The sequence below is a fragment of the Rutilus rutilus genome, assembly GCF_951802725.1.
Source record: "Rutilus rutilus genome assembly, chromosome: 23".
Lineage (NCBI taxonomy): Eukaryota > Metazoa > Chordata > Actinopteri > Cypriniformes > Leuciscidae > Rutilus > Rutilus rutilus.
Window position 1 is genome coordinate 15,794,370 of NC_140233.1, and position 20,660 is coordinate 15,815,029.

The window sequence follows — 20,660 nt, forward strand, 5'->3', positions numbered from 1 at the left end:
GCACTGCTGCTATCTATAGGAAGTGCTATCTTTGTAACAAAACTAAATCCCAACACACCATGTGCCAGCTGGAGGGGGGGCAGTTTTGTTAACTGACACGCGAGGCTAAGGTAGAGTTTTGGAAGATAGAATTGCTCAAAGTGCAAGCAAAGGCTAAATGTCTTACAATTGGGTTTAAACAACAGGGTATTTGTAGCCTAATAGCACAAGACCAGTTTAATCAAGTAGGCTGCTAGACATGGATATTGTCAAGGTAAGAGTTGGGGATTGTGTCTTTGAAACAAACAAGTCTCTACTGTTAAGAGAATGCGAATACTTCAGGGCACTTTACAGATCGGGGATGGTAGAGTGCCATCAAGAAGAGATTCACGTGAGGAATCTCAAAGCTAAAGGATTCGTAATCATGTTGGCCGTGGCCAGAGGTGAGAGACCCATTCTAAATGGTGACGAGATTTTGGAAGCCATTGAATGTGCTGCTTTCTTTCAAGCTGAACCTCTTTCCAGGCATCTTCAAGATCTGCTCAACTCCGACAACTGCCTACTCATGTATCAAGCTTCGGCCACCTATGGCTTATGGGGACTCCATGAAATGTCGGCACAGTTCATCCGCAATATGTACCGTGACCTGCAAGAGAATTTGAAGAACCTTCCTCAGGAGCTGACTGAATATGTAGAGTCTCTGGTTCCTAGTGTGTTCGTGGCTGTAGGTTCACATTCAACTTGCACTGCGGATGAGCTTCCTCTTGCTGCCACAAGGACAGTATGTTACCTCAGTGAGGATGATGAGGACTGGAAGGTCCTCACTGCCTTGCCCATGGAGGCCAGCACCTCTCTGGCTGGTTTGACTGTTTTGGACAACCGACTCTACATTGTTGGAGGTGTGCATGGCGTTGACAAGAGGGCCGTTGATGCTAGCTTTTGCTATGATGTTGTCACCAACACCTGGAGTTGGCTGCCAGGTCCCAGACAGCCACGGTACAACTTCACCTTAATTGGGATAGAAGGCTGCCTCTATGCCATCGGAGGAGAGTCTCGGAGAACCATCATGTCCTCCGTTGAGATATATAACATCACCACAAAAGATTGGACATTCGCAGCAGCTTTACCTCGACCGGTAGCAGGTGTCGCATGCACCAAAGCCATGAGCCGAATTTTTGTATGTCTGTGGAAGCCGATGGAGACTAATGAAATCTTCGAATACATCCCAAACAAGAATGTGTGGGTTCTGGTGAGTACACTTCTGAAGCACCAGAGCTATGGACACTGCATGGTGGCCCACAGGGACAACCTCTACGTCATACGCAATGGCCCCCAAGACGACTTCCTGCGCTGTTTGATAGACTGCTACAACATCACCACAGGCCAGTGGACATCGATGCCTGGGCACTATGGCAACAGCAAAGGGTCGCTGTTTACAGCTGTAGTGAGAGGAGACTCTGTGTTCACACTGAACCGCACCATGACTCTGGAGTACACTGTTGCAGGGAACATGTGGAAACCTTGTAGAGAGATGAAGGGTTTTCCAAGGAATGGATCTGTGTGGACTTTTCTACTCAGGATTCCAAAGGAGAGGAAAAAATTGATAGTGTCTTAAATGGAAATTGGTAGCTAATAAAATATATATATATAGGTTTGATATAGAATTCATATTTGAATTTCAAGATATAGATGCAAGATTTTTAAAAACAAAACAATTTATCTCTATGGCCTTCACAATGAGTGCAAAAAGCCACATTGCTTTGGAACAATGTTTTTTTTCAATGTTCACACAACGGAAAATGTGACAAGCGTTTGGCTTTTAGCTATAAGCTTTTGGGATTTTTATCCAGAAAATGCAATTGTAAATAGATTTAAATTTCAATATACTTTCCATGTTCCATTCCAGGAAAGTGTCAACTTGTCCATTACATTTAGCTGTTTTTTATGCATTGAGGCAGGTCAATTTGTACTGTCATTGAAGCAAATTAAAGTGATAGTTTTTTAGGCATTTACTTATTTTCATTTACTTACCTTCATGTCAACTTGTTTGAGTTTTCTTCTTCGGCAGAACACAACATAACGTAACTGAATAAATATCTGGTTAAATGAATATAATACAATGGCTTATGGTAAGGTTCTCTTGGAAAATCGTGACTCATGGTAAATTACTCTTGAAAATCAAGCTGCTATCCGTGTGGAAACTTCTGCTGACACTCTTGGCAGCATTGTAAAGTGTTAAAATGAGTCATAATGTACTTCCATTCTATTGAATTCACCCAATATGATATTCAGTAAATTATTTCATCTCATTTTTTACAGAAGACAGACAGTCATAAGTAGGGTTGGGAATCGAAAATCAATTCTGAAGGTCAGGAATCGGAAACCTGTTATAAAGTAACGTTTTTGATTCCTCTTATCGATTCTTTTGTGTGCATCTGAATGTGATTTTAAACCATTCAAGCGCAAGAAGACTTACGTGCTGTTTTCTGTGCTGCGCACACATCCAACGTGCATGCACAAAAAATGCATGAATGAATACTGAATTGTGTTCTTTTTCGTTTCTTCTTGCACTTGAACGGACAAATACACACAAAATATCCTCATAAACACAATCTGAAAACGCCTGTGAGGCTCGCGCCTTCAGAAAGAAAACGCCTGTGTAACAGTGTATTGCAGTGGTTCTCAAACCTGTCCTGGCGTACCCCCAACACTGCACGTTTTCTTTGTCGCCCTAATCAAACACACCTGATTCAATTCATCAGCTCATTATAACATGGGTGAATGAGCTGATGAGTTGAATCAGGTGTGTTTTATTAGGGAGACAAAGAAAACGTGCAGTGTTGGGGGTACGCCAGGACAGGTTTGAGAACCACTGGTGTATTGGATCAGTGCATTCAGTCTTAAAGTGACAGCAGCCTAATAAACCTATACTGCCGTCTGCGTGATTAATGTTAAGCAAACAACAAAAGACTACTGATCTTGACTGAATAATGTTTGTAACTATATGTAATCTATATTTTATCTATAAAGTGCAGTGTTACTTTTCATTTGATTTCTGTAGCTGAATAGTAGACCTACTTGAAAATCTTGAAACACTGTTTATTTCATTTGTATCTTTGTTCAGTTGTGTGCAATTGCTAATGGGTTTATTTGTTCTTATTTAATTAGCGAGTGTTTACTTGTCTTTAATAATGCTTGATATTTATATTAGTTAGGCTAGTTTTTGCTGTGTTTTTGTTTTTGTTAAAACCATAGGCAAAAGTTCCTCATGTAAGTCTTCTTTAGCCTGTTGATTTTTGTTCATGGTATTCAGCTGTAACAAAATGTTTTGCAAAAAAAATGAATAAATGTGAATGATATCGATACATATATATATTTTTAACCTTATTGGAATCAAAACTAGGAATCGATAAAATTCAAAGGATACCGAAACAACATGAGGGTAAATAAATAAGAAAATATAGATATAAATAATAAATATAGAAATATTTTTGGTGTACTATCCCTCAAAATCTTTATTGTCAGATGAGTTGTATTTAGTATTTATCATGTGAATGCATTTCACTTTCATTTAAAAATACAACATTTTCTGAAACAACATTCGTTCTTAAAGTGACAGCAGCCTCATAAACCCTATCGTCTGTGTTATTAACGTTAATTAAACAACAAAAGAAATGGCAGAATTCAGATGCGTGTCAGATTTATGCGACATTTTGCTTATGTCATGGTCTCTAAACTACTCAAGGTTTCATTTAATAGTCATGTGAAACTTTGAACTCTTTAAGAGCGATGTTCTTAAGACAGATTAAAGTATCCAACATTGTTTGAAATGACTGACACCTCATAGACACAAATCTTATTATCTGCTTTAGAGACCATTTCCTAATGTAATGTGGTGTTCTAATGAAAAAGATTCATTTTTGTTTATTTCTAAAGAGGGATTTACTGTGGATATATTCAAGACTCCTCAAGGATTAGATTGCATTGCATCATGAGCATTAGCTTAGTTTGCAAAAGTATTTTCCTATGACTGGCTAGTGCAATAATTTGTACTAATTTGATGGTAACCATCAACTATGGGCATAACAATTTGGGCAAACTTGGCAGTCTTTATCTACTGCAGTGACACAGATGTACACAAGGTCCTCAGTTATTGGGACAGATAGCAGATGCTGCCAATGAGCAAGACATTTTACTGCCAAGTAGAATGAGCTCCATGGGTAAGTGCTAAATACGTTTAGACTGAAAATAACATCATGTGGGTCACCTCAGGACAGAAACGTTTTCGCTAGCCTATGTAGTGCCTCTTCCAAACCATGCTCGGAACTCCATGAAATGTAATCTGTTGAAATGAAATGTATCTGTACATATGGTGTAATGCCACACAAACAACTGGCACAATCTCTCACAACGTGAACCTTATGATTACTCTTTACTTGTTATTAGGTTGGTGATTTATAACATACTGACATCTTACTATTACTGTATGTACAATATAAATGTCTTGATGGCTGGAACTAAAATAAGCATTCAACAACTGCCAAAAGTACTTGCACTGATAAATAACTAACTATGTTAGTGATTTGAAGTTCAGCAACTTTTACTACAGTAAAAATAGTACTTAAAATGAGCCTTTTGTTTCTTTTCTTTACGCATATTGAGAACTCCATGTGGAAGAAAAACGGAAGCTCAAACTTCCTTGAAGTGATAGTTAACCCAAAAATTAAAATCTTCTTCTCCACCCTTATGATGCTCCAAACATGAATTTATTTCTTTTGATAAACACAAAAGAAGATATTTTGTAGATGGTTGGTCACCAGAAAGTTGACGGTAGCCACTGACGACCATAATATTTTCTTTTCCATACTATGGAAGTCAATGGGGCCCAGCAACCCATATTCTTCAAAATATCTTCTTTTGTGTTTCAGCAGGTTTGGAACAACTTGAGGTTGATGACAATTTTCCTTTTTGGGTGAACTATCCCTTTGATGCGTGTCACGCTAGAACATTCAAGTCATCGCAAGAACTAACGAGGTTTGTTCTTGTGCGTCAAGCAGGTACGGTTGAGCTTCCGTTTACCATATATGTTCGCTGATCAATGTTTATGTGTGAATACAAGCCTAAATTAAATCTGTTCATCATATAAAGCCATAATGTCTCTTCAGAAGACTTGAATTAAACCGCTCGATTCATATGGATTTATTTTACAATAGGTGAATAGATTTTCAATGGAGGGACAGAATTATTGTGTTTCAAAGATGATTAAAATGACATGAAAGTGAGTAACTGAAGTTTGGTTTGGTTGAACTTCCTTTAAGAACTACAAGGTCAAAACATTTAAAAATAAATAAACTGTTCACAAAAAAATCAACAACATGCATTTGGAAATTTCATTTCATGCTGACTTAAACACCTAAAACATTCCCTTGAAGCCTATGCCTTGTTCAGAAAATGATGAACGGCTCTCAATTGTGAGGACTTTGGCTAATGTAAACTATTTGTCTCCAAAGTTTAAAGTCACTTCAGTCTTGTTTTGGTTTCACTTTGCCCTGGGTGATTCAGAACTTGCATATTGATCATTGCTGATTCAAAGCAGACTTACAAATGAGACTCATTTACTGTGTGTTCATCCTTTTGTTTTAGAGAACCAACAGACCACAGTGGCTCTCTGAACAATGCATGGAGTCATTCCAATGATCCATGGAGTTTAACTCAGAAAGCAGTCATCTGAGGTCAGGCTTTTCTCAAGGGTATGCTATGTGTCAATCTCTGCATCTGTCCACTATGTGCCAAAGGTGGCAGCTTGATATCTCTGCCTTATAGGGCACATGAGGTCTCTCAATATAGCACCATTTGTGCCAGGCCAGAAGAGCCCTGGGGTGAGACAGCATGTCATTTCAGAATGACATGTCAGGACGATAATGATAGTTCAGATTTTTATAGAAATATTGCTGCTTTCACCCTAATAACATTTGGGGATGAGCAAATAAAGAGCATACCACAACAGCTTAACTGGTCGTTTAATGAAAGGCATGTGCCAAGCATGTGTTTTGGCCTGACCGCTCACTTCAATGAGCACCCACATGTAGGAGCTTACAATCAGTGTTGTATATTCAATGGTAATGTGTGGTGTTTTTGTAAGGGTTATTACACTCTAAGAATAGTTGTATGCAAAAATGTATGGCTCAATGTACCGTGTTAATATAAGGGAATTTTCTGTATTGACTTTTCATTTTGATTTACGCATGTTTTTAAATTATATTTTATTGTGATTTAGGGTTGAAGAAAATTTCCGCAACCTTACCGGAAAAAGTACAGGTAATTTTCTTCCAGGATATCCGTTTTTCTACAGATTTTTTTCTTAAAGGGGTCATATAATGGTACATGCACTTTTACAAGTTGATTGTACTGAAATGTGTGTTGGCAGTGCCTGTACACAACCATCATAAAATGATAAAAATCCATCCAGTGTTTTTTTTTTTTTATCTTCTTATATGTTTTCCCCTCTATCAAATCAAGCCGTTCCTCCCACGATTGTTGATTGACAGCAGCGTTTCAACACAGAGCGAGCTGTCAATCATAGTCCGCGGCCGCGCGTTTGGAGCACTGTCTATGAACAGAATGGCGTCTAAGCGATTGTGGTGTTCTGTTCTTGGGTGTAATAAGGAACACAGCAGTCATTTTGATGTTCCTAAATCCGAACCGCTGAAGACGCAGTGGCTGAGTTTTGTTTTCTAAGGGAATATTCCCCACGATCAACGTCAATGCTTTCATGTTTGCGCGAATCATTTCACACACCAGACTGCTTTACAAACGAGGGTCAGTATAAAGCTGGTTTTGCTAAGAAGCTGCTCCTGAAAAAAGGATCGGTACCAACTATTCGTGTTCCTGCTGCACCTCCAGAAGAAGAAGTGAGTGTAACATTTTATTAACCTTTATATTAATATTTATATTAATCTTTGCAAATCGCTTGCTGCACGCTTCACAATGAATGCGGCTGTTTACACTCAGGGTACATTACGGCAGTGGTTCTCAACTCCAGTCCTCGTGACCCACTGCTCTGCACATTTTGTATGTCTCTCTTATCTGACACACTCAGTTCAGTTCATGGAGTCTCTCCTAATGAGCTGATGATCTGGTTCAGGTGTGTTAAATAAGGGAGACATACAAAATGTGCAGAGCAGTGGGTCACGAGGACTGGAGTTGAGAACCACTGCATTACGGCATGTTTTCTATATACGACGTTCTCAATATAATTCATAATCCCACGTTTATAATGAACAACGCGTTATGGTTATTGTGTTATTATTACAAACGGTGTACGCACAGAACAGAGGGGCGGGGTGAGCAAAGCTCATTATCATTTAAAGACACATGCACTTAAACGGCGTGCTGAAAATAGAGCTGTTTTTGACCAGGTAAAATGAGTGTTTTCTTACAATACCATTGAGAATTTTTAATTAAAGTATATTACAAACTTTTAATTTAGACCCTAAAGAATCATATTAGCTTGTACAAAAATGGCATTATATGACCCCTTTAAAGTGTATTTGTGTTTAGTAAATTGTTTAAGTCGGCATGAAATGGAATTTGCGATAGTATATCTGAGCTTCTCGAACAAGAAAAAAAATGTAGGGCGGGACTTGATTTTGTCCTTTGGGAATTGATTGGATGGTTGTGGTTTGCTATTGGTCGATCTCATGTGAGTGACAGGTTGTCCCGCCCTCACGCCAGTAAACACGTCAACAGAGAAAATAAATTCTCAAAGTTCCCCACACTTCCACAGGCCGTTGAAAAATGAAAAAGAGGATCCAATCTCAAACTAACTTAAGATACAGAAACACTTATACTTTGTAGTCAAATGGATAATTGACTTCAGGAAGTCACTGGAACAGAACATGAAAGCTACATCCACACACGACACAGAACACGGATGCAAGCTTCTACTCATGATTCACTGTCATAGTTTAACATATAGTGACTAATGGTGCTATAAATCCTAAAAAGAATTAAGTATGCTAATTATAATTATAATTATAATAATTATCTAGTGCGTTATTGACTTTCATGACCTTAGACAGTTGTTTTTACATCTCACACAGCTATCATGAGCAGAGCAGAACAAATTTATAAGAATAAAGTTCTCTTTCTACAAAATAATCAACTCTTGATTAATTTGATTGCATGAGCAATTAATTAATTACAAAACAAGTACATATTCATTCTCTGGAAACGAGTAAAGACTGTTACTGCATTCCTGACATGGGTCAGACCCGCAGTCACCTCTCAGATACCAAATACAGACATTGCCTGTAATAGAAATACCAGAATAGATACACTGGTTTTAAGAAAACTGTTTCTAATTCACTATCTCATTCAGTTCAGAGTTCATTTAAATTATGTTTTGTAGACATTTAAAAGTGCTTATGGTCATTTAATGATTCATTCATGACATTTTGGTTAAATGTAAATGGTAACTCTTTTTTATAAATAGACTTATGAATGCACTATTTGCAAACAGTTCGTGGGAAAGCCGGGGGAATTCTGTCACAAGCAGCATTTCATTACAATTCATAGTTCTTAAAGGTATAGCGGAGGATTTTCCCGAATTTTAGAAAAGAACCGCCCTCTCCACTTTTTGAAAAAATGGGAAAGAGGGAACGCCTATTAAACGTGTGCACGAGAGAGCATGCACGAGCTAATCATAGCTTACATTAACTTTTACTAGCAGTGATTTTAAATGGATTTCTCCAAATAGCATGCCAAACTTTACCTGTCAAGTAGAAACTTCGCGACTGAGGCATCAGTGGGAAGCCCAACCTGTGTTTTGAGTGCACGCCATCGTGTGAATCGTGTGCACGAGCACGTACGACGGCCTTACGTAAACATATCACCAGAATGACTGACACTTAGGAGGACCAATAGTCTTGATGATCCACCCGGAAAAAGAAAATCCTCCGCTATACCTTTAAGCCAAAAACGCTTCAAATTAATGTATATCCGTAAACACATAAAACTTATTTCTCATTTCCAGTGGAGATCCATTGCGCATTGTCATAGGGGTCAGTGACTCACTGTAATGCTATTGTGTTCATTAATGATGAATAATATAAATTCATTAAATTAATAAGAGCCTTTTTATATATATATATATATATATATATATATATATATATATATATATATATTTATTATAACTTCTCTATAAGACCATATTTGTCCTATACGCATCATAATCTGTTATATTCAGATGTCCACAAACATAATTTCTGCGTTTGTTTTTCTAACAGCAAAGTGAATGGATTATAATGGCAGATTGTCTTTGCATCTCTTTTGCTTCTTATGATTGTCGCATTTCAATATAAGCCCCTCCAGCAATATAGGCCTACTACTGTACTTGATTTCCTTTATTGTTTGCATCAGTGAGCATTGCTGCCTGTAGAAAACAAGAATATAGGGATTAGGCCTGTTAAGGGTCTGAAAAAATGGCCTTACATGAACCAATTGAGTAAACAAAGTCCTTTTAATGCTCTTGATTTGATTACTAAACTTATCATATATAGCTTGTTTATTGTTTTTCTGCTCAAGTCCCACTTAAGATTTAATGAAATGGCCAGACTTTCTTGCTATTCTTCAAAATACATGTTTTGAACATACAGAAGAGCTTACCAGTTTTGTTTTGGAGAAACGATATCCAGGCTTTTACATTAACAATGGTAGAATTAGTGCTGAATGACTACCACTTCATTGGGTGATGTGGGCACAGGATGTGTGCATTGACAGATCTGAGCGGACACACATGCCTTGAGGCTTGCAGGAAATGCAGGCTATTGGTCAGGGTCAAATGTTACTGACATCATCTCAAACGAGCGACGTGTCAAAACAAGTGGGCTGCGGTCTCATTGACCTCCTTCCTTTGGATCGAAAACCAGATGCGACTATTTCAAATATTTATTTGAAGATCTGTCAGGCTCGCCACTTAATAGGGAAGGAAGCATTTAGAAATATCACCATTGTATTTCTGTCTTTTCCCGGATATGAACATCTGCCATTTAGAGAGATGAAAGAAGTGTACAGTGTACTTTTTTAAAGGCACACATCCAATATCCCACAACTAAAATGATACAGTAATGTAATTTATATTGACAAAATCTGTTGAATTTATTTAGATTCAATTCATTGTAGTAACTATTTTTAATAAACTAATTTAAATGACAATTTATATATATATATATATATAATAATTATTATTAATTTAAAAAAAAAAAATCATTTTTTTAACCTTGACAGCAATACAAGAAAATAATATATTTTTTTTATTTTTTTTATTTAACAAAAATGGTAATTAGGACTGAAATTTTGGGCTAAATTTGCAACACTTGCAACCCTGTTGCCAAATTATGAATGTTATGAATATGCTTAATTTTGAGTTTTGTTTATTTTTGGTTTCATTTTTTTTTTTTTTTTTTACATAAAAAAAAAAAAAAGTATTTTATGTTCATCACCAGAAAATTACAAAATGGCCCACATTTTTATAACAGGGTTGCAAAATGGAAAATCCCCGAAAAGGAAAGAATGCCCTAATTTTTAGGAGATTCAGGCTCTATTTTGCATGGAGAGTGTCATGTGTTTGGATGTGTTTGCTCACGGAACATGTCCGACCAGAGCCCAGCTGTGGTAGATGACAATAACAAACTCCCAGCAGGCATGTGGAAAACAGGAAGAGGTGCTGGACAGCAAACAGGGGATTTAGGGTCCATGCCTCACAACAGGAAGTTCAGAGGGAAGCAGACAGTTTTGTCAGACTCCCTGTTTTGATGAGGTCACTTGGTTCAGGCTAGCTTGTATTTGTCAGGACAATGGCCATTTTAGCTGCTGAATATGTAGATTTGTAAGGCAAACAATGAATCTGATTCCACAATTGTTAATGCTATTGTTGACTTAGCCACCCCCAATAGGCCGTTTGTTTAAGTTATAGAATTAAAACAAATTGTTTTGTCTGGTTGTACAGTACAGATTGAATGCGATGCGTTTTCTCAGTGCTTATTCACATCAGAACTAGAGATCATTGCTAAGTATTTAAATGACGTTAGATTGCATGTAGTAAGGCTACTGCCGCAGAGGGGATCAAAGTAGGGAATTGGGTCAAACTAAATAAAGCCGTTGCTACTGACATGGACAGAACAGGTTACACAGTAGCACGGTCATTACGGCTTCTGTTACACTTATTGCAAAATTCACCCAAGGTTGACCCTATTCTAACTCCTCGGATTCAGTAACATGGTAACTGACCAAAGGTCAAAAGCAATTTGATCGTATTTGAACCAGCCCACTCTTCTTAAATGTACTAATTCATATTGGATTTTCATATTTTGAAAAGGTCTGGCTCTTGAAGGTACTCAAGATGCCTGATGACTCCATTTTCAACATCCTGTGTCAAATGGATTTGAAGCTTTCCTTCTCTCTACCTTTGCCAGAAAGTTGCTCGTTCAGCTGTCATGGGACACATGGCTGGGACTGGGGGCTCCATTTGTAATGAATGACTCTAAACGCAACCGAATGTGGTGCATACGGAAAAAGGAGGGGGGAGGGTCAAAATGCGGCTTCATTCAAGTGCCTCTTTTGACATACATAAGGTGTTCATTACCAAACTGCGGTTTGGATCTTATCCAGAAAAGAGGCTCTTTATTCACCTACTTCTCACATACAAACGACTCAGTTATCAAGTTAGAGCTATGAATCTACAGGCAACTCCAGTTATGTTGTATTAGTTATCTTACTTATTTTTGGAAAGATTTTCCTCACTTTATCCAAACAAATAACGAGTAGTTTGTCATTTAAGTGATGCTTTCATCCAAAGTGAGTGGGTGTGTAGGTGGATGGTTGATTGATTGATTGATTGATTGATTTTATTGATTGATTAGAGATAGATAGATAGATAGATAGATAGATAGATAGATAGATAGATAGATAGATAGATAGATAGATAGATAGATAGATAGATAGATAGATAGATAGATAGATAGATAGATAGATAGATAGATAGATAGATAGATAGATAGCTGCACAGGGGCGTTTTTCAAGATGGTCGCTGAGAGGACTGACTTGCTTTTAGAAGGACTTTGATTTATTGCAGGGTCAGATTCTCTTGGAGCACCCTGGGGTTAAGAGTCTCGCTCAGGACACAATGATGATGGTTCATGGAGCTCCCCTTGCTGGGTGAACCGGCTGAACTTGGTCATAAGCCTGGATGTTTCACCACAAGACTAGACCACATCCAAACTCAGCCTTGCCAGTTTGGTTCATTAGGCTAATATGACTTTAACTCACTTGTCCCTTTGTTTACCATCCCTTGACATAGTAAAGAGACAGTGAAGAAGCACTGGTCTGTATGGCAGCCTTTCACAGCTGGCTCTAAGTGTGCAGAGAAAGAGAAAAGGCCATTCTGACTCAGCCTGGCACCGCCGGGCTGTGAGCGACACTGACAGAGTGCCCTGAACTCACTCACCCATCTATAGCGAAGCACAATGATCTGTATCCCTTAGACAAGGCCATCAATTCGCTGATACCAGACCGTATGCGGATTTGTGCTTTGCCGCCTGGTCCACATATGCTGTGGCGATAGATCAAGACAGGAGGATTACGGTTAAATAACCTGTCATATCAAACGGGTTAGGAGCTTTGGGACAGACAGGAAAGAAGTGACATGCAATCCGTTGACATTCCTCTTGAGTCACAGTCAGGTTTTATAGGTACATATCAACCTACTACAGTCACATTGATGATGTTGAGTCGGATGGGAAGCTTTTGTGAGAAAAGTCTCAGGAGTTTTATTTTTGTGCTGACAACTGATATGCCAGGAGGTCTTCAGCAGCTCTCTGAAGTATTATCCAGTCTGGGTTTCAAAACGTACCACATTGTTCCTTTTTTTGTTCAGGGGAAACTGTGGCTAACTAGAGGTAGCAAAGTTGCTAACTTGACTATTTTTCAATTGCATGACAGTAGCTCAGCTATTTCAAAAGCTTTTTCAATAACAAGCTATTTTTTTCCCCAACACGTTTTGTCATGATACACCACCTTTTTTATGTCACATTGTATTGTGCATGCAGCCTTAAAGGGATAGTTCATCCAAAAATTGAAAACTGTCATTTAAAATCACCCTCTAGACCTGATGTATCTGCGGAACACAAAAGAAACTACTTTGGAGAATGTTGGTAAACCAAACGGCTTTGATGACCACTGACTTCTATTTTGTATGGACAAAAAAAAAAAAAAAAAAGAGGACTTTTGACATTTCTCAAAATATCTTCCCTGTGCTTTATCGCCTTTATTTTATTATTATTATTATTTATTTTTTTGTGAAACAAAACAACCGTACTAAGACCCAGCTGAAGAGGTGATCTTGGTCTGGTTCCAAACGAACTCTGGTACAGTTCGAATTTCTGTCCAATGAATGGATGACCTTAGCACACGTGTGGGTTTGTTTACGAATTTTGGTTCACTTGCAAAAAGGGCAGTGTGAAAGCGAACCTTGTATTTGGTCCGGACCAAAGCAGGTGAACTTAATGTTGTTTTGGCAACTAACTGACTTAAAGTTTAAAGGAGAACTCCGGTCAATTTTAACATTGAGCTCATTTTTTGGTACATTTGGAGTGCTGTCAATACAGAGAACAAAATTTGCACCCTGTTGACTTCAATGGGGCAAGTTTTAAACCTGCTTTTAGCCTCTTAACATCCTTGATGTGTCATTACAAGTGCACAGGTCATGTGAGTGATTCCTTCTGAGTGAACGTGGGTGAATCTGACTGCAGTAGATGTGAAAGATATATATATAAAAAATGATGTTTATTCAGCCAGCGCACAAACCTGTATTTACAGCCTGTTTTCGGTCGAAGTCCACAGTAGTCGATTGTCGAATTCACGCGCGTGATCATAGGTACTAAACCAGCGCACATACCTGTATTTACATCCTGTTTTCGGTCGAAGTCCACAGTAGTTGATTGTCGAGTTCACGCGCGTGATCATAGGTAATAAACCTATGCGTGTGAACTCGACAATCGATTACTGTGGACTTCGACCGAAAACAGGATGTAAATACAGGTATGTGCGCTGGCTGAATAAACATCATTTTTTATATATATCTTTCACATCTACTGCAGTCAGATTCACCCGCGTTCACTCAGAAGGAATCACTCACATGACCTGTGCACTTGTAATGACACATCAAGGATGTTAAGAGGCTAAAAGCAGGTTTAAAACTTGCCCCATTGAAGTCAACAGGGTGCAAATTTTAAAACGAGGATAACACGGTGTAGGCAACACCGATTTTTGTCGTTGTTCTCTGTACTGACAGCACTCCAAATGTACAAAAAAATGGAGTTCTCCTTTAAGCTAAAGTACTAAAATTACTAAAACTGAAATAAAAATACATTAAAGCTACATAGAAATATTAAAATATTACTATTGTGACGGTCTCTGTCTGTTTTGGTTTAGTTTTTATTCTGTTCCCTGTCCTGCTTTTCCTAAGTTCTGCTTGCTAGTTAGTTTCAGTGGTTTCTAATTGGATTACATTCACCTGGCTGTTACCTTAGTGTTAATTGGTCCGCGTCGTCTTAGTTTTACTTGGTGGTTGTTTATAGCTTCCTGTTTTCCCCTGCATTCCTTGAATATTGTGATTTAAAAACATATTAATTCTCCTACGTCATGCGATTTGTGCAACCAAGTGTATTGTGTAATTATATTACTATAAAATATGAATACAATTTCAACAAAAATGGTAATAAATCTAGTTAAAAATGTTACTATAATGGTATATAAATAATACTAAAATAACACTTCTGAATTTAAATACATCTGCATAATTGCATCAACAAAATGACATCATTGTAGTCATTTTAAGTAGCTTGTAGTGTATCTAACTCGTCTGTAGCTAAACTTTAAATTGCGATAAGCTTGAAGCTTGGCAAGCTACAGTTCAAATTAGCTTCCCAAACATTGTGCTAACCAGGCCAAGCTGGGACTTGTGTACATACACAAACTCCCTCCAACCTAACTCATCCTGCCTCCATCCCAAGCAACCAGCATAATCTCCGATTCAAGTCCTGAATGACATCTCTTCCTCTCTCTCTCCTCCAACAGAATGACCTCATGCCGGAAACCAAGCACTCTGCCACCCTGAGAGAGTGAGGAGGCCTTTTGTTCATGAACACAGTGGGCCCCTCAACAATCACCCAGGAATTTTTCTCACCCAGACAGGCAACAGATGAAAGGGCGGGAGGGGAAGCTGGAGAGATGGTGAAGAGTTATTGTACCAATAAGCAACCTCGCACATCACCGGCAATCATTTACCGTTGGCATTCGCTCACAGACATTCTGCTAAATGACAATCTGACACATTGATTCCCAAGTAAACAACTTTAATCATATTGGCAACCATTATAAATTATGATAAGTCAGCAAAAATCAAGTCCGAACTGCTGCAGAACAATAAACAATTGACATCGGAGGGTGTTTTAATGAGGTTTGTTTCCCATAAGACGAGTGGGACCAGAGCCCAGGCAGAGCTCCAGAAATTCTCCTCACCATCCAGCCGCTAACAAAGGTTTCTCTGAGGTAACTACGATGACCTCACTCACTTACATGGTGGGTGTCGGGGTCCATTTTAAAATGCCCTTTTCACATGATGTGTTTTCTTAAATCTTTGGGCTCTCCAAGGGAGCCAGGCGCAAAGCCACCTCCCTGGAGCCAAAATGTCTGGCGAGCCTTGCAGAGGAACAAGCAGCAGTTTTACACTGACAGGTCCTGTCGAGTTTAGAAATAAAACCCTCATCCATCAAGTTCTCCACGGTCTTGAGTATCGTCAGACAAGACCGGTGTTGTTCGCAATCACCCTTCACAACAATGTGCGGAGTGTTCAGTTCTGTTTGCCTTTCCCTCATAGAAAGGCTTTATTTATAGGCTCTATCTGAGGCAACTGAAAATGTGTATGCTCAAACAAATGTTGCATTAAGATACTGCGGTTGGCGTGTTTGATGTGCTACAAAGTTGGCAATGAAGAAGAGAAGACTGTCAGAATGTTCAAAGGGAGACGTCTTGCTGATGGCTTTTGAAAGTCGATCTTTATGGCTTCAAGCGAGGCTCTATTGAATTACTCCATCTTTGCTCTATCAGCTGCTAGCTAATTACTTTTGACTTATTAATGATAATGTCACTTATAATTCGCACTTTCGAGGGGAACATTTTGTTGCTCATTACTCAAAGCTTAGGAGACTTAATAGCTCTGTTAGTTATGTTAGTTTAGAGACCTAATAGTAAGTTAGACGTTAATATTTCATTTAAGTATCATCTCTGCCTCATCTATGCTTTTTTTGTGACATATTGTCATAGTAAGCATATAGTTCATGTTAGCTCAGATAATTTGGTGTTGGAACTTCTGATGAGCGTTTGAGTTTATATAAAAAAGACTTTTGATGACTGACTTTCGTATCTCTTCAAATCTGAGCACAGAGTCTCTTCTGAAACTCTAGAGAGAAATTTAAGATTACTGGGGTCGTTTGATCAGAAGAAAAGCAAAGGAAGTAGGAGACATGAGCAAATGTCTCAATTTGCTCTCAACTTTATCTCATTACTGTCTACAAGAACAGGCTGATCTCATATTCATTCGTATGTAGGCCTAATGTTTATTCGTATGTACATTTTAGGAAAAAAATGGATATATCCTAAAAGGTACAATATACTGTATGTATTGACAGAATCTGAAATGTAAAAGTATTTACATAAGCATAAGTTTGTCATTCCTGCCGTTCAAAAGTTTGAGGTCAGTAAGATTTAGTTTTTTTTAAAGAAATTAACAAAAACAAAGAATCCTGAAAAATAAATGTATCACAATTTTCACAAAAATTTGCAGCACAACTGTTTTCAACATTGATAATAATAATAAATGTTTCTTGAGCAGCAAATCAGCATATTAGAATGATTTATGAAGGATCATGTGACACTGAAGACTGGAGTAATGATGCTGAAAATGCAGCTTTGTATCAAAGGAATAAATTACATTTTAAAATATATTCAAACAGAAAATAGTTCTTTTAATTTGTAATTATATTTAATATTACTGTTTTTACTGTATTTTTGATTAAATAAATTCAGCCATAAAATACACTTTAAAATATATTCATATAGAAAACAGTTATTTTAACTTTTTATCAAGTAAATGCAACCTTACACTAAAGGAACCGTATGTAAGATTGTGGCCAAAACTGGTACTGCAATCACTTTCAAATTACTGTAGAGCGGTGTATCCCCTCCCCCCTGACTCGAGGTTGCCAGTTAGGCTGCAGGATCAAGCAGGAACGTAGGCTGCTACAAGGAGCTTCCAATGGCAAGTGACGAGTCCTGACGAGTACGTTTTTTTTCTGTTAATTATGTTTATGCTTCATGAGAGATGTTTTGCGTATTTCGGATTCATAACGAGGTCTTTTAGTTTTCGTAACGTTAGACATTTTTTTATCCGACACGTTTGTACTAGAGCAGAGCTGGCAACCCGGATGCCGAAACACTACTGACTTCGTGATTAGTAGATAGGTGGAGGGTGGCGACATAGATATCATATAAAGGCTAGATGTCTCGTCCGCGCTGCTGGCCAATGGAGGTCGACGTCCGCACACGGCGGCCATCTTACCACAGGGTGCTCACTCACTCGTAACATGGTCCATGTACTTTTAAATAACCATAACTTGTTCACTTTTCTACCGATTTTCAAACGGTTTGGTTTGTTATTAACGTCAGAGATGTAGCTATGAAACTGCATACATATGAATAATTATACAAATGGACTTCCATATGAAAGAATTATAGCCACGGTAATGACGTTTGTAAGAAACCAAACCGTTTGTAAATCCGTCAAGATTTCACCGAGATAAGAGGATTTGTGTGCGTGCTGCTCACTTACCTTAATTCACAGAGCCCTGTGGTAAGATGGCCGCTGGTGATGCCGGAAGTGACTCCGCCTTAAGACATCTAGCCTTTATATGATATCTATGGGTGGCGCATCAGGCCAAAACACAACATGACAACATCAACATGAGGGCTGCAACTTCACTTTTAAAATGATAATATCCTGGCTGGACTACTGTTGTCAGTGATGCAAGTATTTGAAATGAACATGATTTCTTAATGTCTAGTGACATATCAGGGCCATTTTATGATTAACTGAAATACATTTCTTACATACGGTTCCTTTAACACAACTTTTAAAAAATCTTACCAACCCCAGACTTTTGAAGTGCATGTATCTGTGGTAGCATCACATGTAAATACCTATGATTGCTAATGGGATCACGTGGACAAGCTACAATTGAGATATTAAAGATATCCTATTTGTGACTTTTCTTTTTGGGCTGTTGCTGTTGAATCCCCCTGAACTGTAAATAGACTATTGAGTGATCACATTTGTATTTTTGCCTTTTCACTCAGAGGCCAAAGAGAACAGTGAATAACAGAGAGAGAGAGAGAGAGAGAGAGGAGTTGCTCATTTACTGTAACTGTGACACATCTGTAATGGAAGCAAACCAATGATTAAATAATCGCCGGTCTTTATGCAGTTTTCTCTTCGACAGAGTTTCTCTCATCTGGACTAGCATGAGTTCAGTATTCAGGTGGAAAACATTCAATCATAGGAATGAAGCCAATCCCTGGCCTTAATGTAACTCCATGACACAATGCCTGTGGAATTTCACAACATAGAACACAATGGATATACAGGGCGAACGGCAGAATGGAACGCTGAATCCAAAACATTCCACCCCCCTTTGCACTGTACAGTTAGAGCACTGCTGCTAGAACTACAACTAAACCCCAAACCCTCAAATCTATTCAAATGTAGAGCAATAAATGTTACTGCCCTAAAGTATCAAGTTCTGAATTATCACAAAGCAGGTCTGAATGCTCAGTTTACAGTTTGGTCGATCTAGGGTAAAGATAAGTTCAGAAACACTAAACAAATGTTTTATGTCAGTATAAGATTTTTTTTTTTAAAGAAATTAATTTATTCAGAAAGGATGCATTCAAAAGTGACAGTAAAGACATTTATAATGTAAGACTCTGAATTCAAAATAAGAGGATTTATTTGAAAATAAGCCAGCAGACCAAGTTTGTTTTAATGCTTTTAAGAGCCCTCCAAAGATATTGGTCACTGGTGAACATCTAATATAATGAAATATTTCCAACTTATGCATAGCATATCAAAAACTGAATGGCCGTCTATAGAGAAAGAGGCCCAGATTACAATTACACCTTCTACAACTATGGGCTAATGGGCCATGCTAAGCTAAACCAACTAAAACTTGTCCCCTTTCAATAAATACTTCCATTAAGAATATATTGTTCAAAATTCTTCCCAAAAGTTTACCATTACTTATAAGTGCCGTTTATTTTAGAGACTTTCGAAGTGATAGCCTGTTTGTTTAGGTGTACTAAAGCGCAGAAACAATGTGTGAAAGCCGACAACAGTGTCTAAGTCATTTGGATTCCAGGCATTATAGTAATCTGTTCAGTTTGTTTTGTAAACCAAATAAGGATTCAATCTAGAACTCCCTTATGCTAACCGGCATATATGCTAACTAACATTTTAAATGTTAAATCAACAGTTTGTTTGACAATTACTGTGTCGTTGCAGAGCACTTGACAACATTGTTGGTCATTGTTTATGTAAATGATGTCCATTTTCATGTGTGAATGTCAAATCGTGCTACTTAACAATTGGAAGTTGTTTAGAGCTGTTAAATTGCATGTTTACTTGCTCATAAGTTGTTAGCATGAGTTGGTTCCACCTATTTACATTTCTATACAAAAAATGAATTATGTTCTGAATTACTTTGCCTATAGCAGATGTGGAAAAAGTCCAGTGCTCATCAGACATTACTTAACGTCATTCTAAAGCTTAACAGTTATTTATAAAGTGTAATGGTTAGGCTACTATGTTAGCAACCATTTAAGGGGCAGTCTGTCAGAACAGGCTAGACTTCATTTCTATGGTTGGAGTGGATACCCCTGCCTTTGCATAGGCTTGCATTTACATTGAAATCATCAATAAAGCTGAGGTTATTTAGGGCTTATGTAAATTATAAGTAGAGCATAATTATAGTGGGCCCCTCCTGAAAGTGTGGAGAGCCTGAATATAATGAAGAATTACGGTCCTCTGTCCCCTTTTTTCCTTTTTTCTCTGTGCAGTAGTGTGGTTTCAGTCTCATGTCTGAAAATGATGGGGTGTAACATCTCGCTCTCTCTCTCTCTCACTCTCGCTCTCTCTCGTTCTCCCTGGAACATCTAGTGCCAGCGTGTCCTCGATTCACCTGTCTGCCGTACTGCAGCACTCTTAAAGGAACACCGCCCCTCTGTCTCTGGCTTTTTCAAAATGTAGTCACGCTCTCTTACTACAGTCAGACAGTCACGCTTTGCTTCCTGCTGCCTTCTACTGCAAAACTGGCAACAGCACAGGTTCAAGTGATGCTACTTCTGTCATAAGCATTTGCCCTGTAGTTGTACTCATAGTATTATTTTATTTTTTTTGAAAACAATGAATTTAGGTGAGTAATACAAAGGGGATTTTTTAGGAAATTATAAAAGATTAAAAAGGAAGTGCATATACAGGAATTAAAATGTATTTATATACACAATTGATT

The 20,660-nt window shown here is 38.0% G+C and overlaps 1 protein-coding gene across 1 annotated transcript; it reads left to right on the forward strand.

Annotated features, from left to right (window-relative positions):
- Positions 1 to 238: 238 nt before the first annotated feature.
- Positions 239 to 1,594, forward strand: kbtbd13b (kelch repeat and BTB domain containing 13b; the record flags this gene model as incomplete). Its single annotated transcript, XM_084396266.1, has 1 exon — positions 239 to 1,594. One exon carries the CDS (start codon positions 239 to 241, stop codon positions 1,592 to 1,594), a length of 1,356 nt encoding a protein of 451 aa, XP_084252392.1.
- Between the last annotated feature and the right edge of the window lie 19,066 nt (positions 1,595 to 20,660).